The 14,290-nt window shown below is 38.4% G+C and overlaps 1 protein-coding gene across 2 annotated transcripts in view; it reads right to left on the reverse strand.

The window, feature by feature from the left end:
- The window catches only part of LOC115447429 (hemicentin-1), a 44,589-nt gene that overhangs the window by 7,314 nt on the left and 22,985 nt on the right, over positions 1-14,290 (reverse strand). For both annotated transcript variants that reach the window (XM_037436336.1, XM_030174465.2), the window contains exons 26-35: positions 13,440-13,583; positions 12,974-13,108; positions 11,634-11,755; positions 4,824-5,054; positions 4,339-4,492; positions 3,629-3,746; positions 2,887-3,097; positions 2,364-2,583; positions 1,493-1,798; positions 998-1,179 (exon numbers count right to left, since the gene is read on the reverse strand). In XM_037436336.1, coding sequence (XP_037292233.1) covers positions 998-1,179; positions 1,493-1,798; positions 2,364-2,583; positions 2,887-3,097; positions 3,629-3,746; positions 4,339-4,492; positions 4,824-5,054; positions 11,634-11,755; positions 12,974-13,108; positions 13,440-13,583 — 1,823 coding nt within the window. The remainder of the gene's footprint in view (positions 1-997; positions 1,180-1,492; positions 1,799-2,363; positions 2,584-2,886; positions 3,098-3,628; positions 3,747-4,338; positions 4,493-4,823; positions 5,055-11,633; positions 11,756-12,973; positions 13,109-13,439; positions 13,584-14,290) is intronic.

The following is a 14,290-nucleotide window of genomic DNA, read 5'->3' on the forward strand; positions in this document are numbered from 1 at the left end:
CTTGGGTAGGTACCACATCCGCCCTGTGGACTGGGGGCGTTTGAAGAATTCCACCACGGTATCCCCTGCCTGTCGTAAGAGGCGACTAATAGGGGCCACGAAGGGGGTCGCCGGCGGGCAGCAGGGGGCTGTCCGCCCTAGTCCATTTTTGTGCATTCTTGCACATTTTTCGGTTGACCCCCGGGATGGACGGCAGAGTGTAGTTGGCCTCATGCTGCCGTAGACGCCGAGGGCGTCCTTCGGTGCGTGGGGGCTTCTGAGCCCCCCCCATAAGAGACGGGCCGCAAGGCGGCACCGCGTAGCGGCGGCTGCGGACGAATACTTAGACACTTCCGTCAGAGGAAGCCCTCAGTCGTCCCTAATGCGCCGAAGAGGGCCACCGCGGAGTTTTTGGATAGGTACCACCGCAATGTCTGTTTCTGCCTCTGAGTAGCAGTGTGTAGTCACCGTTGTGTTCCGGTTTGAAGGACATTGTAGCCAGTGTAACTACTGGACATAATGAGACGAAACATCTCACGTCTCAGGATGGTGAGCGCAGTGGAATACTAAACAATAGAGTGTAATTCAAGGTATTGGATGGTGTTTCTACTGTTTGTGGGCGGATGTATAGCTTACCATCAGACGAACCGCAAGCCCATCTCGTTATTTAAAGAAATAAAAAAAAATAACATTAAAGTCAGAAAAACTTTCACGTACACGCCATATTCACATATTAACTACAAAATGACCAAAAAATCAGAAAAGTAAAACTGAGATTTTCGATGCTAATATTTGTTATTCATGGATTATTGGCAATATTTTTGCAGAGGTAAAGACGAGTATGTGTTTTCATTTGTTAACGCAATGTCAAAATAAACCTGTATAAAACAATTTGGAAGTCAAATATAACATAGAAACTTTTTATATTTAGCCAGCGATATGGTAGCACGGGTTTCTAGTGTACCCACATATCTACAGCTATGATAAACTCCATGTAAGGTATAATGATCTGACTTACCAAAGAGAAGTTATCGTCAGTCAACTCTATTCTGGGTGTATCTTTGTTGATCTCTGTGTATGGGTGTTTGATCCACATCACTTCGGGCAGTGGGGAGCCCTCCACCGGGCAGGCGAGGGTCAACGGCTTCCCCACGGACACTATCACTTCTTTAGACGGGTCTTTCGGTTTGGGCGGGGGAACTGGAATATTACAAATTATTCTACGATACATATCAAGAATTAATAGGGATTTCATTTTAGTTATTTATTCAAGGCATTTTATCATTCTTCCTGATATTCTTTTTATTTCTTACTAGCTTTTGCTTGCGGTTCTGCCCGCGTTACATGATTTGTTCTGAGATAAATATTTTCCCGGGACGAAAGTAATCTATATCACTCAGGACTAACGTAGCTTTTTAATAGTAAATAAATTTTCAAAATCGGCTCACTAGTTCCTGAGATCAGCCCCTACAAACAAACTTTATTACTTTATAATATAGACATATACACTTACCCAAAACATCAACCAAGTAACTAATACTAGCGTTACCAACTTTGTTCTTAGCAACGCAACTGTAGTTCCCAGTTTGGTCCACACTAGCTCTCTTCGCCACTATAACCTCGCCGAATTCGGTGGACACCATCGTGTCATCGTAAAACATCAGCGGCAAGTCGTCCCTAAACCAGTAGACTTCTGGTAATGGGTTCCCGTACGGATGGCAATGTAGGTAGAACGCTTGGCCGGAGAGAACTTCGAGGTTTATCGTGTTATCCGATGCATTCGTGTTTTGGAATAACACGTGGAAGATTTTTGGAGGCTCTGTAATGATATTGGGAAATCATGGATTAGTCAAACTATATTGGAGAAAAATCTAACGATAAGGAATTATTTCGGAATACTAATAGATCAGATGTTTCAACTTTTGTCACTACTCTTATTTAGGCTACAGATTTCAATTTTGGATCCAAATAGTATTACCGGCTAAAGACTGAAGTTTAAATCAGTCACATTATTTATAGACATGAACAAATTAAATATGGCAGTAGTAACAAGGAAATTGTCAACCACTCGTCCCATTTTTATTTAGCCGTATTATAAATGACTAAAAATTGTATCTATTAAAAACATCTTTAAACTTAGCTGTGTATTCTATCCCCCTTATTCATAGATGTTTTTTATCTAAGGAAAACTATGATAACAAGTCTGTTTGTAAGTGTTGACAAATTTTGTTGTATCTCAATATTAGCCAATCAAAACAGCCCTTTGTCTACGCACTGTGAAGGCTGCCATGCCGTCAGCACTGAGAAACAGACTTGTTATCACAGCTTTACTCCGTCCTTAGATAAAAAACGTCTATGAATAAGGGGCTATATCTTTAACTCACCTAAAACCTCAACCTTAATCTTCTTCTCATGAGTGCCTCCCTCGTTAGACGCGACACACGTATAGCGTCCAGCGTGAACAGTCTGTACATCATCAATCACTAGGTCTGCATAGTCTATACCTGGTGAGTTCTCCCCTACAACCTGTCCGTTCCGCAGCCACTGTACAGTTGGTACAGGCTTGCCTGTCGCTTTACACGATATCCTTATGCGGGAATTGAGCTGAAATAAATGTCTGGCTCGAAGGATCAAAATTATTTTTTTTATTATAAAATACCAATGTATTTTGTGGGAATTATAAATTGTAATTTCTGTCATGTCTGGCTTGAAGGACCAAAGAATTATATAAATTTTTACTAATAACTTACATCAAAATTTATCCCTAAATAAAGCATTTTTATAACCTACTTTATATAACTCTTTTGCTACCCATTCATACAAATGAAAATTCACATTACTGTTACTTAAGTTGGTTTATTTTGATTTCCATTTCCCTTGAGTCGTATTGACCACTTCAATACTCACAACAGCCTCCACAGTGTGGTGTACAGTGGCGCCCTCTCCGTTCCCGAAGGCTGTAAGTTCCTTGACCGCGGGAGCGGAGACCACACTGACGCTATACACGATGTGTGTCGCGCCGGCCGCGTTGTGCGCGTCGCAGCGGTACAGGCCCGAGGAGAGAGTCGATATGTTCGTACTGGTCAGAGTGTCATTTTCTACGTGCCAGTTGGTATTACTGTAGAAACGCGTCGAATTGAGAATCTCTTTTTTTAAGTCGGTTAAATAAACTAGGTTTGTCGTGACTTCATGATAGATTCACGGAATAAAGTAAGTTATGTTATTATTGGCGTTTTTTGTGTAGGTCTTGGCATTACGGATCTAATGATTTTTATATAAAAGATAAGTTTGGTAAAATTTTCCATGAAACTATTATGTATTTTTTTTATTGCTTTGAATGACGAGACGAGCTTCCCGTTCGCCTGATGGTAAGCGATACGACCGATAAACAGTAGAAACACCATCCAACACCTTGAATTATAAAGTATTGTGTGGTATTTCACTACACTCGCCATCCTGAGACATGAGATGTTAATTATTATGTCCAGTAGTTACACTGGCTACAATGTCTTTCAAACCGGAACCCAACAGTCCTACACACTGCTGCTTGGCAGCAGAAATAGACATTGCGGTGGTACCTACTGGCTCTCACATATGACAGACCTACCATCAGTAATGGAAACAGACCTTCAAAAACTCAATAACTTACTTATAACTCCATCGTATGGTCGGCTGCGGAGTACCTTTCGCCCTACACTCTAGTGTAGCGTTCACATTCTCTTTCAATAACACATCCAAAGTGTCGAATTCCGATATGAAAGGAGGCACTGTAAATTCATAACAAATTTATAAAACTAAATTATGATTCTACAATAAATATCAAAAGCAAAAGTTGCTTTACTCAAATCTATCATGCAAGTTACAATGAGATGAAATGTATTTAATATAATTTACATTTTTTGAACGTATATTTATTGTTACTTGCTATTATTTAAGAATAAAACAAAATAGACTCTATGATCTTACGATTTAATTGCATTATAAATTTAAACACGTCGTTAGTTCTTAATAGAATTTATGACTCAAAAGTCGAAGAGTAAACACTTTATTTCCTTTTTTAAATATAACACATAATAAGTATAAATAATTTAATATGCTGGCGGTAGGATATATTTTATATCCGCCTGGATAGCGACCACCGTATTCAAACCCGACATAGTGAACCACGGAAGTGAGTCGCCTTACGGGATCAGCCTGTGTATATCCAGTTCCAACAGGCCGGCATAATTATGTCGACTGCCGAGGGATAATCATTTCTCGTCAGTCGACATTCTATTGGACTTACCATCAGGTGCGGATCACTTTGTATATAAAAGAAACATAATAAATAAAATGTATGTAAATATCTGTAGTCCATACCCAACACGTTCAGTTGGAACGTCCTAGTGAGTGTTCCGTGCACGTTACTCACGACGCACTTGTACGCGCCCTGCGCGTGCGCTTGTATGTTCAACAGACGCAAACGCTGCTTGTCTTCGAACACCAGCGGCTTCGAGTTGAACAACCATCTGATCTACGTTATACATAGAAGTGAATGTAAAATGATATGCATCTCATATATTGCAGAATAAAACAACAAGCTTAAAGAGAGCATTCGGAAATAAATTTATTCTTTAAAATTCTGACACCATAGCGTATTTATAAAATTTAAAAATATCCAGATAAAAAATGCTTCGTATATAAATATTTCAATATTGTGTTTAAAATACTGCAGATTTAACAGCATTCAAAAATAAATTTATTCTATAAAATTCTGACACCATAACGTATTTATAGAACTTAAAAATACTCAGAAAAAAAAACACATAAAATCTTTATTATTTAACACATAAGACCTTAATTACCTTAGCAGCCGGCTTAGCGTCCACTTCGCAGTCGAAGTTCCAGTCATCCCCCCTCACCACCTCGACAGTGTCATTAACAAGTTCCAGGAACCGCGGCGGCCACTCCACTGTCACCGTCACAGTGGAATGAGCGGATCCCACTGCGTTCGTCACCACGCATGCGTACACCGACGCGTTCGCTCGCGACACATTGTTCAGTACGAAGTCTCCTGTTCTTATTAATTTAGCTTCCTAAAATAATAAGGTATTTGACGTTTTTTTTAAACACTTATCAAAAACGTATTTCATCCAAAATCTATCAAAGAATTTTTAAAATGCACGCAATAATAAATAAGTTATAAAGCTTTGAAATTTGGTGGAAAGGGAAGCTGTCAAATTACAGTAAAGTTGAAATGTGACGTCACACAGTGATAACGGCTATAACGCTGCGTGAGTGAGAAAAGGACAGCGCGATAAATCCACCTTTGCTTACAATAATATTTTAAACTAGCTTCCGCTTGCAGCTTCGCCCGCGTGGATTTCAGACTTCAAAAATGGAGCCGAGAATGTTCGTTTTACGAAGCTACTCGCTAGGTGATTCGCTAGCCTCTAGGTGCCAAGCAAGCCGCCTGCCTGTGCGTTCGCGACCTTATATATATACAAAAGTAATCCTTATAGCATGATTCAGTATTCACGTGTGATGGCTAATTATTAGCGTATTTCATGTATAACTTTGGTGTTTCTATACCGATTTCTATGATTCTTTTTTATGGAATATTTAATAATGTTAACTTTTTAATTAGGGATGACTGAGAGTGTTATAAACGTAAGAGTAGACAAATATAATGAGAATGCTTCGAACTGCTAAGCTATCGGGAGTTACACGTGTTATTGTGAGTCAACCATAAAAGATAGACATATGCTGTCGTGGGATATTTTTTACATCATTTTAAGGAGAACATTTCCGTCATACATGATTTCTGTGTAGCTTTAACTATTAAGGTTGCACACGCGACGGAAGCTTAAAAAATGGAGTAACTTCTCCCGTTTTCCCAACATTTCCCTTCACTGCTCTGCTCCTATTAATTGTAGCGTGATGAAAAGTATACTATAACCAGCACAGGAGTATGACAAATAATTGTACCAAGTTTCGTTAAAATCCGTCGAGTAGTTTTTGTTTCTATAACGGTTATACAGACAGACAGACAGACAGACAGACAGACAGACAGACAGACAGACAGACAGACAAAAATTTTACTAATTGCATTTTTGGCATCAGTATCGATCCCTAATCACCCCCTGATAGTTATTTTGGAAATATATTTCATGTACAGAATTGACCTCTCTACAGATTTATTATAAGTATAGATATAAATAACTGGTTTATTTTTCAATCAATTTTGATGCTGATTTCAGACATGGATTTCTTTTTCATACTATTTTCCGATACATATAAAATAATAAACTAAATCAAACATCGGATACCTTATCTATATATATAAAAATGAATTGCTGTTCGTTAGTCTCGCTAAAACTCGAGAACGGCTGAACGGATTTATCTTATCTTGGTCTTGAATTATTCGTGGAGGTCTAGGGAAGATTTAAAAGGTGAGAAAAAATTCGAATAATTGCCGGGAAAATCCTCAAAACAGCATTTTTCTATTTCCCATACAAACGTTTTCTAACTAATACGTAGAGTCAATTTGAGCTTTATTGCTATTGTATAAAAGTTCACTGTTGTCTAAGCAATGTAGGTGTGTTCCTAACATCAAAGCAGTGTGCGTTGGAGCACAGAATATAATAATGTAATGTCGCGTTCTGAAACTCAACAAAAGTGATATCGCGGACCCGACTAAATTGAACAGTCACAAAATTTAATATATCATTAGTTATTTGGTTGGCTTCACGATATTATTTCTTTTGTTTTACTTTTAAAATGCATGTTTTCGTTATGGACAATTTTTGAGCTACTTTTCCATATCTATACTTATAATAAATCTGTAGAGAGGTCAATTCTGTACATAAAATATATTTCCAAAATAACTGGGGGTGATTAGGGATCGATACTGATGCCAAAAATGCAATTAGTAAAATTTTTGTCTGTCTGTATAACCGTTATAGAAACAAAAACTACTCGACGGATTTTAACTTAACTTGGTACAATTATTTTTCATACTCCTGAGCTGGTTATAGTATACTTTTCATCACGCTACAATTAATAGGAGCATAGCAGTGATGGAAAATGTTGGGAAAACGGGAGAAGTTACTCCATTTTTAAGCTTCCGTCATTTCGTGTGCAACCTTAATGGTTAAAAGTTCCTTCGATTTCACCAGGATCCCATCATCAGACCCTGACCGGACAATCGGACCACCTGCATACCACCATAAATTAAAAAAACATCCCGACAAATTGAGCACCTTCTCCATTTTACAAACCCGAAATCCACGCGGGCGAAGCTGCGGGCGGAAGCTAGTCTATAATATAAAAATGAATCGCTAAATGTGTTGGTAAGCGCATAACTCAAGAACGCCTGGACCAATTTGTCCAATTCTTTTTTTCTAATAATCGTCGAAGCTCAAGGATGGTTTTTACGGCGAGAAAATATCAAATAATTGCCGGAAAAACCCTAAAAACAGTTCATTTCTTTATCCCATACAAACGTTTTCTAACTAATACGTAGAGTCAATTTGAGCTTTATTGCTATTGTATAAAGTTCACTGTTGTCTAAGCAATGTTCCTAACATCAAAGCAGTGTGCGTTGGAGAACATAATATACTAATGTAATGTCGCGTTCTGAAACTCAACAAAAGTGATATCGCGGACCCGACTAAATTGAACAGTCACAAAATTTAATATATCATTAGTTATTTGGTTGGCTTCGCGATATTATTTCTTTTGTTTTACTTTAAAATGCATGTTTTCCCGTCATTACATCAGACAAACACAACCGTTACCAAAAGTCCATGACTCCAAGCCATATCAAATTTAAAAAAAAAATCGTTGTCGATTTGAAGTGTTGTTTTTCTTGGATTTTCTGTTACGTACTCTACTGAGTTTGCTTTTGTCAACAACACGAAACAAATTCGTATATCGTGTTTTGTGCAGAGTGTTTAATTACCTATGATCACTAATTATTGCATGTGGATTATTAATTATAAGATCATATTATAATTGAATTATATCAAGGAGAAGATGTTCTCATACCGCGCATCCCAATGATTCCGACTGATGTGCCATTTGAATTTAAAAGACTACAGTTTCCAGTGCGGCTTGCTTTTGCTATGACCATAAACAAGTCCCAGGGGCAATCATTAAGTGTTTGTGGTATTAATCTGGAAAACCCATGTTTCTCCTATGGTCACTTGTATGTTGCCTGTTACCGTGTTGGAAAACCATCAGATTTATTTGTCTATGCGCCAGGGAATCAAACAAAAAATATTGTATATCATAAAGCACTACAATGAAAATAAAACTGATTTTTGTTAATAATTATGATGATTACCAATAAAGCGATTACTTACTTTTAAATGCTTATATCTGTTTTATTTAATAATTATTTTTTATTCACAACGCCCTATCACCACGACATCTATCTAGCGGACCCTACAGACTTCGTCCTGTCAAAAAGATTTGTAATATGACAGTTTTTTGTTCCTATCTATTTTATTGTCGGGGCAAAAATTCTCTTGAACAGAACCTTCACCGTGGTGATAGGGCGTTGTGAATAAAAAATAATCTATATACTATTATATAAAGCTGAAGAGTTTGTTTGTTTGTTTGTTTGTTTGAACGCGCTAATCTCAGGAACTACCGGTCCAAACTGAAAAATTCTTTTTGCGTTGGATAGCCCTTTGTTCGTGGAGTGCTATAGGCTATATATCATCACGCTATGACCAATAGGAGCGGAGCAGTAATGGCTAATCTCAGGAACTACCGGTTTGAACTGAAAAAATCTTTTTGTGTTGGATAGCCCTTTGTTCCTGGAGTGCTATAGGCTATATATCATCACGCTATGACCAATAGGAGCGGAGCAGTAATGAAACATGTTACAAAAACGGGGAAAATTATAAGTTTTGAGAGCTTCCGTTGCCTGCGCTGCGTAAACGGTTAAAGTTATGCAACAATGATGTATGACGGGATTGTTCCACTTTAAAAATTCTAAAAATTATATTATAAAACAAAGTCCCCCGCTGCATCTCATCAAAAACTACCCAACGTATTAAGATGAAATTTGGTATGGAGACAGTTTGAGACCCTGGGAAGAACATAGGCTCCCGGGAAACTACTACTTTTATAACGGAAAACTTTAGCCTGAAAAGTTGTATAACGCGGGCGGAGCCGCGGGCTAAAGCTCGTTATTAAATAAAACAGATATAAGCATTTAAAAGTAAGTAGTCGCTTTATTGGTAATCATCATAATTATTAACAAAAATCAGTTTTATTTTCATTGTAGTGCTTTATGATATACAATATTTTTTGTTTGATTCCCTGGCGCATAGACAAATAAATCTGATGGTTTTCCAACACGGTAACAGGCAACATACAATTGACCATAGGAGAAACATGGGTTTTCCAGATTAATACCACAAACACTTAATGATTGCCCCTGGGATTTGTTTATGGTCATAGCAAAAGCAAGCCGCACTGGAAACTGTAGTCTTTTAAATTCAAATGGCACATCAGTCGGAATCATTGGGATGCGCGGTATGAGAATATCTTCTCCTTGATATAATTCAATTATAATAAGATCTTATCTATACTATTATATAAAGCTGAAGAGTTTGTTTGTTTGTTTGTTTGTTTGTTTGAACGTGCTAATCTCAGGAACTACTGGTCCAAATTGAAAAAATCTTTTTGCGTTGGATAGCCCTATGTTCGTGGAGTGCTATAGGCTATATATCATCACGCTATACCCAATAGGTGCGGAGCAGTAATGCCTAATCTCAGGAACTACCGGTCCGAACTAAAAAAATCTTTTTGCGTTGGATAGCCCTTTGTTCGTGAAGTGCTATAGGCTATATATCATCACGCTATACCCAATAGGAGCGGAGCAGTAATGGTTAATCTCAGGAACTACCAGTCCAAACTGAAAAATTCTTTTTGCGTTGGATAGCCTTTTGTTCGTGGAGTGCTATAGGCTATATATCATCACGCTATACCCAATAGGAGCGGGGCAGTAATGGCTAATCTCAGGAACTACCGGTTCGAACTAAAAAATCTTTTTGTATTGGATAGCCCTTTGTTCGTGAAGTGCTATAGGCTATATATCATCACGCTATGACCAATAGGAGCAGAGCAGTAATGGCTAATCTCAGAAACTAGGAGTTTGAACTGAATAATTCTTTTTGTGTTGGATAGCCCTTTATTCCTGGAATGCTATAGGCTATATATATCATCACACTATGCCCAATAGGAGCAGAGCAGTAATGGCTAATCTCAGGAACTACCGGTTCGAACTAAAAAAATCATTTTGTATTGGATAGCCCTTTGTTCGTGAAGTGCTATAGACTATATATCATCACGCTGTGACCAATAGGAGCAGAGCAGTAATGGCTAATCTCAGAAACTAGGAGTTTGAACTGAATAATTCTTTTTGTGTTGGATAGCCCTTTGTTCCTGGAGTGCTATAGGTTATATATCGTCACGCTATGACCAATAGGAGCGGAGCAATAATGAAACATGATGCAAAAACGGGGACAATTTATTAGTTTTGAGAGCTTCTGTTGCGTGCGCTGCGTAAACGGTTAAAGTTATGCAACAATAATGTATGACGGGATTGTTTCTCTTAAAAGTTCTACAAAAATATATCATAAAACAAAGTCCCCGCTGCATCGGTCTGCCCGAACGTGTTAAACTCAAAAACTACCCAACGTATTAGGATAAAATTTGGTATGGAGACGGTTTGAGACCCTAGGAAGAACATAGGCTCCCGGGAAAATATATAGCGTGACTTTTATAACGGAAAACTTTAGCCCGAAAAACTTTATAACGCGGGCGGAGCCGCGGGCAAAAGCTAGTAATTAATAATCCACATGCAATAATTAGTGATCATAGGTAATTAAACACTCTGCACAAAACACGATATACGAATTTGTTTCGTGTTGTTGACAAAAGCAAACTCAGTAGAGTACGTAACAGAAAATCCAAGAAAAACAACACTTCAAATCGACAACGATTTTTTTTTTAAATTTGATATGGCTTGGAGTCATGGACTTTTGGTAACGGTTGTGTTTGTCTGATGTAATGACGGGAAAACATGCATTTTAAAGTAAAACAAAAGAAATAATATCGCGAAGCCAACCAAATAACTAATGATATATTAAATTTTGTGACTGTTCAATTTAGTCGGGTCCGCGATATCACTTTTGTTGAGTTTCAGAACGCGACATTACATTAGTATATTATGTTCTCCAACGCACACTGCTTTGATGTTAGGAACATTGCTTAGACAACAGTGAACTTTATACAATAGCAATAAAGCTCAAATTGACTCTACGTATTAGTTAGAAAACGTTTGTATGGGATAAAGAAATGAACTGTTTTAGGGTTTTTCCGGCAATTATTTGATATTTTCTCGCCGTAAAAACCATCCTTGAGCTTCGACGATTATTAGAAAAAAAGAATTGGACAAATTGGTCCAGGCGTTCTTGAGTTATGCGCTTACCAACACATTTAGCGATTCATTTTTATATTATAGATAACTTCCTATTCGACGGAAAACATTGTTTATTTTCCATACTTACTCTGCAAGGGCGACTCGAAGCCCAAGAAAATCAACCTTTATATGTTAATTGTGTAATGTAAAGCTACGTGACAAAGTATTATCGAACCTTATACCATTTGACAGTGTCGGCGGGCGAGGTCCGTATCGGACACGGGAGGGCGGCGGTCGAACCCTCCACCAGCGCCGCGCCGCCGTGAGACTCCTCCGACTGCAGGCGGGAGGGGAGAGCTGACACAACAGGACCTCACGTTACTAACATTTAAAATTATAGATAACGATTAGAAATAAGAATAGGCCTGATGTCATATACATTATATACATTACTAGCGACCCGCCCCGGCTTCGCACGGGTGCGATATTTCTCCACTATTTAATGGATGTTATTATACATATAAACCTTCCTCTTGAATCACTCTATCTATTAAAAAAAACCGCATTAAAATCCGTTGCGTAGTTGTAAAGTTTTAAGCATACATAGGGACAGAGAAAGCGACTTTGTTTTATACTATGTAGTGATAAGTACAAGTTATGTATATTATAGCACGCATATAAGTAAGATCGGTGCAATGTGGGTACACTAGTTGTGCTTCTGCTTGACCTTTCAGGGATAAGCTTAAATATGCTGGTGGTAGAACTAGAGTAGGACTACCTAGACTGCCTCGATGGCGTATTTGTACTGCATGCGTAGTACGATAGCGCTGTGAGGTTCTGGGCTCGAGGGAGTTCAAAGTGATATTTGGGTTTTTCTGCTCAGTATCAGCCTGGAGATTGGAATTTGTGCCCGATATGGCGATAAACTCATCCCCTGTTAAATCATGAAACGGAACCCAATTGGCGAAAAGTGGGTGCCTTGGTTGCGCCTCTGCATACCCCTTCGGGGATAAATGCGTGATGTTGTGTGTGTGTAATAAGACTATTATTTTTTTGCTGGTGGTAGGATATATTTTATATCCGCTCGGATAGAGACGACCGCACACAAGGTGTTAAAACCCGCCATAGCGGCGCACGTGAATGTGTCGCGTTCCGAGATTAGCCTGTGTATATCCGGTTCCAGCAGGCCGGCATAATTGTGTCGACTGAGGGGTAATCACCTCTCGTCAGTCGACATTCTACTGGACCCCACTCCACTTACCATCAGGTGCAGTGGGATCACTTTGCCGTGCACATATAAACAAAGTTACATAATAATATAATATTACTAAAATTTCCTAAAATAATATACGACACAAGCGCCATCTATTTCAAAATTTAGATTATAAAATTCCGTTTTTTCCCACCGGAGCAATTTACAAGGATAAAAAACCCTACATCCAGGACATGGTCGATCCGTATGACAAATGTAAATATCACTTTGCCCGACCAGGGATTCGAACCCAGGACCTCAGAGCGCTGACGTACCGCGCATGCAACTAAGCCACCGAAGCAGTCTAGATGTATTATACGTACAGTATATCTTGACTTCGACGGTTTTGTTCACTGCCCCGTATGTGTTTTTGGCTGTGCACGTATAATTGCCGCTCATGTCTTCAGTTGGTGACTTTATAACCAGCCTGCCGTCCATGTCGACATCGTAACGAAAATCTGAAATATACAAGAAATTATAGATATTTTAATTAGTTCTAATCGAATCAGCTTTGATTTTACAATAATATTTTATTATTAAATAAAATTACCAGTTTGATTATTATAACAATATATTTACTACAAATACAAAACCCGCCATAGTGACCCACGTCAGTGTGTCGCGTCCTGGAATCAGTCTATGTATATCCGGTTCCAACAGGCCGGCATAATAGTGTCGACTGTCGAGGGATAATCGTCTCTCGTCATTCGACATTCTATTTGACCCCACTCCACTTACCATCAGGTGCAAAATCCTAAAAATAATATACCTGTTAGATCTTTATCGTACCTTTATCTAAAAAGAAGTCATCCTTAGACCATCGTACAAGTGGTTTGGGTCGTCCCGTCACCTTACAAGCTATTGTGAGTGAAGAGTCCACATCAGTCGCCAAGTATGGGCCTGTGTAACCATCGTCCAGGATTTTCGGAGGGTCTGAAAAAACATACTGCATTAGTAAGTCAGTTTCAATGGCATAAAACAAATAAAATTAATTTTTAGAGCATACCAAACCTTAACCTATATAAGCTACTTTAATTAAATTATAATTAAATATTCTCATGCTTGACTTATCATAAGTGCAACTATTCACCTTCGTGATGAATAAATTTTATTTTTTCAATTATTTTAAAGACAATATACCCCAAAATCTTCAACTGTTTCTCAAAACCCATCAACGACTCCACGATTCCCTAGTATCAACCTTTCTATCCCCCCACCTCGGTACAAGGGGATATTTGCCGCGGTCCTAGGCATACAGTTAAATGTGTATACCTCATGGTTTCCAAATCACATTGCGGCCTATAAGAGCTTGCAAGCATTTCCTGGTCTTCTCCCCTCCTCTAATTCTAAGGGGGATCTTTCTCCTTCCCCAGATATCCCCTCCCAACTTTCCCCTAGAGCTCTGCAGTAACTATGCCGGGGAAGTACAGCATCCTATTCACCGGTTTCCCCCGGTATTGACTGTGGGGTCCAATACAAAAAAAGCCTTTCTGTTCCAAATTAACTTTAAGTAATTAAGGCGATACATCGTTCATACATTTGTTTCGGTTTAATCTGTGTCAGTAAAAGAAAGTGTTGAAAGAAAACGTAAAATAATCATGGATATTTCGGCCATTCAAATTTAATATGACGAAATTTTA

This window comes from Manduca sexta, chromosome 7 (genome assembly GCF_014839805.1).
Source record: "Manduca sexta isolate Smith_Timp_Sample1 chromosome 7, JHU_Msex_v1.0, whole genome shotgun sequence".
NCBI lineage: Eukaryota > Metazoa > Arthropoda > Insecta > Lepidoptera > Sphingidae > Manduca > Manduca sexta.